The sequence below is a fragment of the Sinocyclocheilus anshuiensis genome, unplaced genomic scaffold, assembly GCF_001515605.1.
Source record: "Sinocyclocheilus anshuiensis isolate Anshui unplaced genomic scaffold, SAMN03320099.WGS_v1.1 scaffold1031, whole genome shotgun sequence".
NCBI lineage: Eukaryota > Metazoa > Chordata > Actinopteri > Cypriniformes > Cyprinidae > Sinocyclocheilus > Sinocyclocheilus anshuiensis.
Genome location: NW_015542633.1, coordinates 747,992 through 755,884, shown reverse-complemented (window position 1 = coordinate 755,884; position 7,893 = coordinate 747,992). Strand labels below are relative to the sequence as shown.

Here is a 7,893-nt window from a genome sequence, read left to right as displayed (position 1 = left end):
ATATTTGTAAGTAATCATTTTTGATTTCCAGAATTGTATTAAAGCAAAGTGGACATTTATGCATTATGGTGATGAGGATTTCAGGATTAAATGTGAAATAAGAAAAAAAAACTCTTAAGGGTCTTAAAAATAGACTTTTTATGTTTGTTTTTTTTTAATTTGGGGTGAAATATGAACCGGACAAAAAAAAATTAGTAGAAATAGTATATAGCATATTTGCAAGTATACATAATGAAAGCATTTGTTGTACTTAAATGTATACGGATTATAATAAATGACAAACTTTGAATGGTTTCCATTATTTTATTATTGTAACGAGGATATTAGATTATATATATATGCATAAAAGGTCCTATAAATAGGTTACTTTTATGCTTAATTCATGTTTTTTCTTCTAAATTTGGGCTGAAATATGAATTGGACGTTTCTTTGTGAGATTCACGCAGAGATGCTATATCCAGACATCCATTTTTGAAGATTATTACTTTATTATTCAGGATGGTTGAGTGAATATTTTCAGTGTTTGTACGAAAACCAATCCAGAACACGCAAACCATCCTCATCATCAGCGGCTGTTTGAGACTTTAATAACAGAGTCTGTGATCAGCTACACGGGACGTTCAATAGTGTCATTTACAACAGCGTTTGAACGAAACTAAACAACCTACAGCTAAAAATAACTCAAAATATACATATAAAAGCAAAAGCAAACATAAGTCACTCATATTACTGCAGGACGAAAGTCACAGCTAGTTTTAAAACAACCTTTACATGAGAAGAAAACAGGAGACGTGAAGATACAGATAAAGGGCGAATCTCACAGAAAGTTAATTTCATCCAAAAAAAAAAAATTTTTTTTTTTTTTTTGCATAAAGAAATTAATTTCTTCAAAATAAGAGATTTTGCATGATGGCATTATTTTCATAGCAACAAAAAAAAAAAAGTATTTTACAGATAATCGGGAGGAAAATGTGCTTATTTGTTATGAAAATATCACAATAAAGGCTTCATTTTCTTTAAAGAAAACAAAGAATGTCTTCGTTCCTCAGACTTCAGAGCGAAATGTGTGATACACGGGTTTTGTGAGATTCACACGTTTCAAAAACTCATTCGATTTCCATCCAAAAACTCTATTATCGCAAGCATGTTTACACTCTGGTCAGGCGAGATGTTATGATCATACGAGGCATTTCGCTCCAGGTGTTTATAGATGCAGCAGAGCAAAGATTTTCATTAAACACCAGGAGGAAGTCTTTCATCAATTCATTTCCTCTAACAGTAACATCGGATACATTTGCGATACATTACGGTGGTTATTGGTTTATAAAAAACATGCTTAACGAGCTGCACTTTAAAGTGCACTTCAGCAAGCATTTATTAAAAGAATAAAAACAATCTGAGTGTTTAATAATAAAACAAGAGCCTGAGCAAAGCTTCCTCACTGGGTTTCAGACTTCTTTTTGTTTTTCTTTAGGAACGACGGGGTGCGAAACTTTTTCTTCTTCTTTGACGGGGACTTGTTGGGCGATTCGTCGCTGCCGTGATCACCAGCCGCATCGTCCCCGGCAACAGGCTCCTCCCCCTCTGGCTGAGGGGCGGGGTCTGTCTGCTCGGGGGCGGGGTCTTCTGCAGGAAGGGCGGAGACTTCGTCGGGGGTCAAATCGGGGAGGGTCTGTCTTAAAGCGGCGGCGTCACTCTCGTCTTTAAACGTCTGCTCCTGCTGGGCCTCTGCGGAGGAGGATGAGAAGAGAACGATGAGTTTGTAGATCAGCTCAAGAGTCCAGGGGGAAATCCAGCGCTCACAAGCTCGGCTCTTTATGCATGAAGCGTGAAAATCTCTGAAGCAGCATATTATTATGATTTCTGAAGATCATGTGACACTGAAGACTGGAGTAATGATGCTGAAAATACAGCTGCGCATCACAGAAATAAATTACATTGTACAATATATTCAAATAGAAAGCAGTTATTTTAAATAGTAAAAATATTTCACAATATTACTGTTTTTACTGTATTTCTGATCAAATAAATGCAGGCTTGGTGAGCAGAAGAGACTTTTTTAAAAACATTACCAGTCAAAAGTTTTTGAACAGTGTATTTACCCCAAAAATCAAGAGTATTCTCATTACTCTCATAATTGCAATATACTTAAATAGTACGAGTTAAACACACCATTAAAATATTTAAAAATGTTAGTTATGTGCATCAATTAAACAATTTAATTTAATGCAATACTGATATATTTAAATAACATAATTTTCCTATATTACCCATTAATATTACTACTTGATTACTCAACTCAAATGTGTTAATCATTTAAATTAGCCAGAGCAGAAACATAATATTCATACATTACCTGTTCTGCAATACAGACATTAAAGATCCTTGATACTTGTTATAGAAGTTAAAAGAGGAATAAATGAAGACGTTTCTAGGGAGAGATTTGTTGCTAGCATGATCGCACCGAACTCCAGACGGTTTGAACAACATCGTCTTTAATTATTATATCAATCAGGTGTTTTACCTAAAAAATGTATATAATTCATATATCTATAATAATGAGGTGAAGTGTCTTTGGTCTTACTGTGCACAATTCAGTGAATATTATTATTATTATTATTATTATTATATGGAAAAAGGCTTGTTTTTTTGGTAACACTTTACGGGAATCCTTTATATATAATGCATTATAAAAGTATTTTTAATGCATTATTCGAGCTTTGTAATGCATTGATTATGACAGCACAGTACTATAACACCTATCTATTGTTACACCTTTAGTTTAATGCAGTAAAACACGACAACCAATCAATTCCAGACGTAACAAGAAATCTGCAAATATTTTAATGCATTTTAACTTTGGTTACAATTGCTTATAATGCATTATAACATACATTATGAATACCGTTATAATGCTTTATATATATATATATATATATAAAGGCTTCAAGTGTTACCTATGAAAATAATAATAATAAAAAAAGTTTGTCAGTTGTAACAGCACAGAAAAGTAACATGAACCATTAATGTCATCGTTTAACAGGTTTACATCAAAATAATGATAATCAGTCACATTATAGAAGTTAAATGTTATTGCTTTTTGCATTAAAAATTGTCATAAAATTTTATTAACTTCCTCCTATGATTAAAAAAAAAATGTTATTTATGAAAAATTGCTTGATTTATTAAAAAAGTTGTATTAGATTTTAGCTTCCTCCTATGATGAAAAAAAAGTTACATTTAAATAAAATCCAATCAAATCCTGATAAGAATCAGTCACATTATAGAAGTTAAATCTGTTTTAAATGCAGTTTGCAGCCCATGACTCTACTGGAGCAGAGCAGAGCAGATCATCCCTCAACAAACCAAACCCAGAGGACCGCGAGGACAGAAGATGAGAGTTAGACAGCAGAGGAGTGAGCTGAAGGCATGCAGCGGGAAAGAAAACTCAAGCGTGGGGGGGGGGTGAGGTACTTACTACGGTAACAGGTACTCTTTTGCATTTCCATCTCCTGATTGTGACGCAGCCACGAAGAAGAAAAAGCACAAGTAGAGAGAGAATGTCTATGCAGATCAAATCACAGCCACCGGGTTAAATTAAAAAGAAACGAACAGAAACCGTAAAGAGACACACAGAGCACTGGAAGTAAAGAATGGTTGCCGAGCCATTCTTAAAGACCCCAGAGAAATGAGCATGAAGAGTGAATGAGGACATTTAAGACATTTCTCAGATCGGATTACACCTGGATTTAAGAAGAATTTGTCATCATTTCTGATGACATTCAGGCCCTAAAATACTACCAATCGACTAGAATCGCATGGTTTACTAGGGACCATAATCCGTATCGGATAAATAAAGAGAACAATATGTGAGCCTGCAGCACAAAAGCAGTCTTAAGTCGCTGGGGTATATTTGTAGCAATAGCCAACAATACATTGTATGGCTCAAAATTATACATTTTTCTGTTATGCCAAAAATCATTAGGATATTAAGTAAAGATCATGTTCCATGAAGATATTTTGTAAATCTCCTACCGTAAATATATCAAAACTTAATTTTTGATTAGTAATATGCATGGCTAAGAACTTCATTTGAACAACTTTAAAGACGATTTTCTCAATATTCAAGATTTTCAAATAGTTGTATCTCAGCCAAATATTGTCCTCTCCTAACAAACCATACATCAATGGAAAGATTATTTATTCAGCTTATGTATAAATCTCAATTTCCAAAAATTGACACTTAAGACTGGTTTTGTGCTCCAGGGTCACAAATGCGCTTACAAAAAATGTAAAAAGTTTTTTTAAAATATTTATTTAAATATATTTTATTTAACTTTGTTTTATTTGGTTTTAAAAAGGCATAGAGTATAGATTTATAATGCTGGCCTATTATTTATTAATTATTGGTATCAATGTCAAAAAGGTGAAAATGTTGGTGCATCCCTACCTATAAAGCAGTGTTTATTATATAATCTCAACATAACAGCTCCTATTTCGATAAAATGGGTGTAATCCACAGTAATAAAGACCAAGAGGGTAGAATAAAACCTAAATACATTTTTTAAAAATAGCTTCCTAAAAAAATAAAAAAGGTAAAATATAAATTAATATTATAAACATATATATTTTTTTTTTTACACGAGCTTTAAAATAATTCTTTAAAAAAAAAAAAAAAGATGTCATTAATCTTCCATTAAAATGGATTTCAATCAGCTGTCATGATAACATTGCTAAGTAATAATTAAGTGTCAAGCCAGATTCTTTTATAATTATGAGCGTAAACAAAAACAAAACATCAATGCTTCCCTCTGGTCTGTTATTACAAACAGCAATAAATGTCTAAAAATGTTAATTAACGAACAAAGACACACATTAGGCATTATGTGGCGGCTGGTGCTCAGAGACGTACCTTCCTCCACAAGCACAGGTGAGCTGGGAACGGTCTCCTCTTCTGCCTCCTGTGTCTGACCTACAGAGAACACAAGAGCTCAGTCTGGATGTGGAAACCTGTTAAAATGCACAGATCTGACATCAAAACACGCTAAAGAAAGTACGTGACATGCTACAAAAGTGGATAATACCAAAGCCCACATGGAGGCAGTGCACTTTAGATACTGAATGAAGGGGGAAAAAATCTGTGCAATGCATGTAAATATGGTAAAATGTGTCAAACTGAGCAGAGTAATGCAAAAGCATAAAAACTGCCAAAATATATCAGCAGATGATGATTCTATGCAGGTCTGATAACATCTAACTCAATCACCATTAACTAAAACTAAAACAATAATAAAAAAAAAAAAACATGTGTTACTTGAAAAACTAAAAAAAATACAGAAAAAATATTTTAAACATTTTATTTCAGTTAGTTGCCAACATTTCTCTTTTTTTTCAAGTTTACATACTAAATTAAAATAAATTAGAAATAAAAATTAATTAAAAAAAAAATCTAATGCTGAACACAAAAGAAGATATTTTGAAGAACCAAACAATTGTTATGGAATACTATGGAAGTCAATGGGGACCATAAACTGTCTGATTACCAGCATTTTTCTTTTATGTTCAACATAAGAAAGAAATTCATGAAGATTTGGAACAACATTTTTTTTCATATATATATATATATATATATATATACACTAAAATGACAAAAACAAAATTACCAAAACGAACTAAAATTAAAATGAAAATGGATAATGTAAAAATAAACACCAATTTAAAATATTAATAAAAATACTATATTAAATGATACTAAAAACACACAAAAAATGTTAAATAAAATGAAAATGGATGATATAAAAATAAACACTGATTCGGAATATAAACCATTATAGTATATTGATGATACTTAAACAAAATTAACAAAAATAAATAAAATGATTACACATTTAATAAAATGAAAATGGATTATATAAAAAATAATACTAATTTAAATGATAATAAAAACACTTGTCTGACTAGATTATATAAATTTGATTCTTTCCAATTAAATAAATCATTAAATATTATAACTATATAATATAATTCATTAATATAACATTATAACAGTAACATTTATCTGCATTATAAAGTAAAAAGGAAAATCACTGAAGAACCATGAAAAAAGAAACGAGATAATGTGACCCTGGAGCACAAAACCAGTCATAAGGGTCAATTTTTTGAAATTGAGATTTATGCATCATCTGAAAGCTGAATACATAATCTTTCTACTGATGTATGGTTTGTTAGGATAGTACCATATTTGGCCGAGATACAACTATTTGAAAATCTGGAATCTGAGGGTGCAAAAAAATCAAAATATTGAGAAAATCATCTTTAAAGTTGTTCAAATGAAGTTCTTAGCAATGCATATTACTAATCAAAAATTAAGTTTTGATATATTTACAGTAGGAAATGTACAAAATATCTTCATGGAACATGATCTTAACTTAATATCCTAATGATTTTTGGCATAAAAGAAAAATGGATAATTTTGACCCAAACAATGTATTGTTGGCTATTGCTACAAATATACCCCAGCGACTTAACACTGCTTTTGTGCTGCAGGGACACATAAGGAGGAGTTTCACCATCAACACATCAACATCCGAGTCAAATCTCAGTTCAGATTCAGAGCGTCCATTAGAGACAGGTTTATTAAAGAATATCAAAAGAAGAGCAGCAAATCCCACTTCAGAGGACTGAGACTGTAAGAGCGGACGAGGGTGACAGTCTTTATTTACAGATCCAGAGTGTTTTGCCAGGAGAAGGGTGGGATGGATACAGACAGGTGTGCTGGATCACCAAGGTTCGAAACCAGGGACAGCGAGAGGCAGGAAGAAAGAAAGAGCCCAGCGAAGTCAGAGTGAACCCAGAACGAGTGGCCTTCCGCAGGCGGTACCTGCAGACGGCTCAGACTCAGCATCACAGCCCAGAGCTTCCAGCACCGCGGAGTGAAACTCCTCATGAGGGGGTCCTGGAGGATCCGCAGGACTGTCCTGACCCGCTTCAGGGCCACGGCTGGGGATTATGGAGGTGTCCTGCGTGGATGTGACATCTTCGACCTGTGCTAAATGCAATACAACAGTTTCTCTCCTGACCTGTGGAGGGCGCTGGTGGGCTGCGCAGGATTCACGTGCAATAAATCCAAAACTTTGTTCGCCTGACATTACTTGTGCTCATACAATTGCTCAAATCATAAAAAAAAAAATCATAAAATATATTACATATACACATTACTATGCAAAAGTTTGAGGTCAGTAAGTAAAATTGTTTTTTTGTTTTTTTTAAGAAACTAATATTTTTTTCTCAGCAAGGATGCATTAAATTCATCAAAAGTGACATTTAACACATTTATGATGTTACAAAAGATTTCTATTTCAAATAAATGCTGTTCTTTTGAACTTTCTGTTCATCTGTGAATCCTGAAAAATAAAATGCATCACGGTTTCCATAAAAATATTAGTGTTTTCAACATTGATAATCATCAAAAATGTTTCTCGAGCAGCAAATCAGCATATTATTATGATTTCTGAAGATCATGTGACACTGAAGACTGGAGTAATGATGCTGAAAATACAGCTGCGCATCACAGAAATACATTACAGTTTAACACATTCACATAGAAAACAGATATTTTACATTGTAATAATATTTCACATTTTTACTGTATTTGATCAAATAAATGCACCCTTGGTGAGCAGAAAATATTTCTTGCCTACCCTAAAACTTTTGAACATATATCATCAGTTTCTGCGAGGAGAAGTGTGTTGATTTGACAGTACCCGTGTTCTTACCTTCTGTGCCTTTCTGCTTGAGCTCCACTTCCTTGCGATAGTCCTCCAGCTCCTGGTCTGTGAGCTTGTTGAAGGGGTTCGGTCCAGTTTTACTGACGATGACACATGGTTGGTACTC

The 7,893-nt window shown here is 33.1% G+C and overlaps 1 protein-coding gene across 1 annotated transcript in view; it reads right to left on the bottom strand.

The window, feature by feature from the left end:
* Positions 1-970: 970 nt before the first annotated feature.
* Positions 971-7,893, bottom strand: part of LOC107694524 (alpha-adducin-like) — a 43,655-nt gene continuing 36,732 nt past the window's right edge. Inside the window, exons 12-15 of the mRNA XM_016494223.1 lie at positions 7,776-7,890; positions 6,881-7,048; positions 4,913-4,972; positions 971-1,728 (exon numbers count right to left, since the gene is read on the bottom strand). Coding sequence (XP_016349709.1) covers positions 1,439-1,728; positions 4,913-4,972; positions 6,881-7,048; positions 7,776-7,890 — 633 coding nt within the window. The 3' untranslated portion in view covers positions 971-1,438. The remainder of the gene's footprint in view (positions 1,729-4,912; positions 4,973-6,880; positions 7,049-7,775; positions 7,891-7,893) is intronic.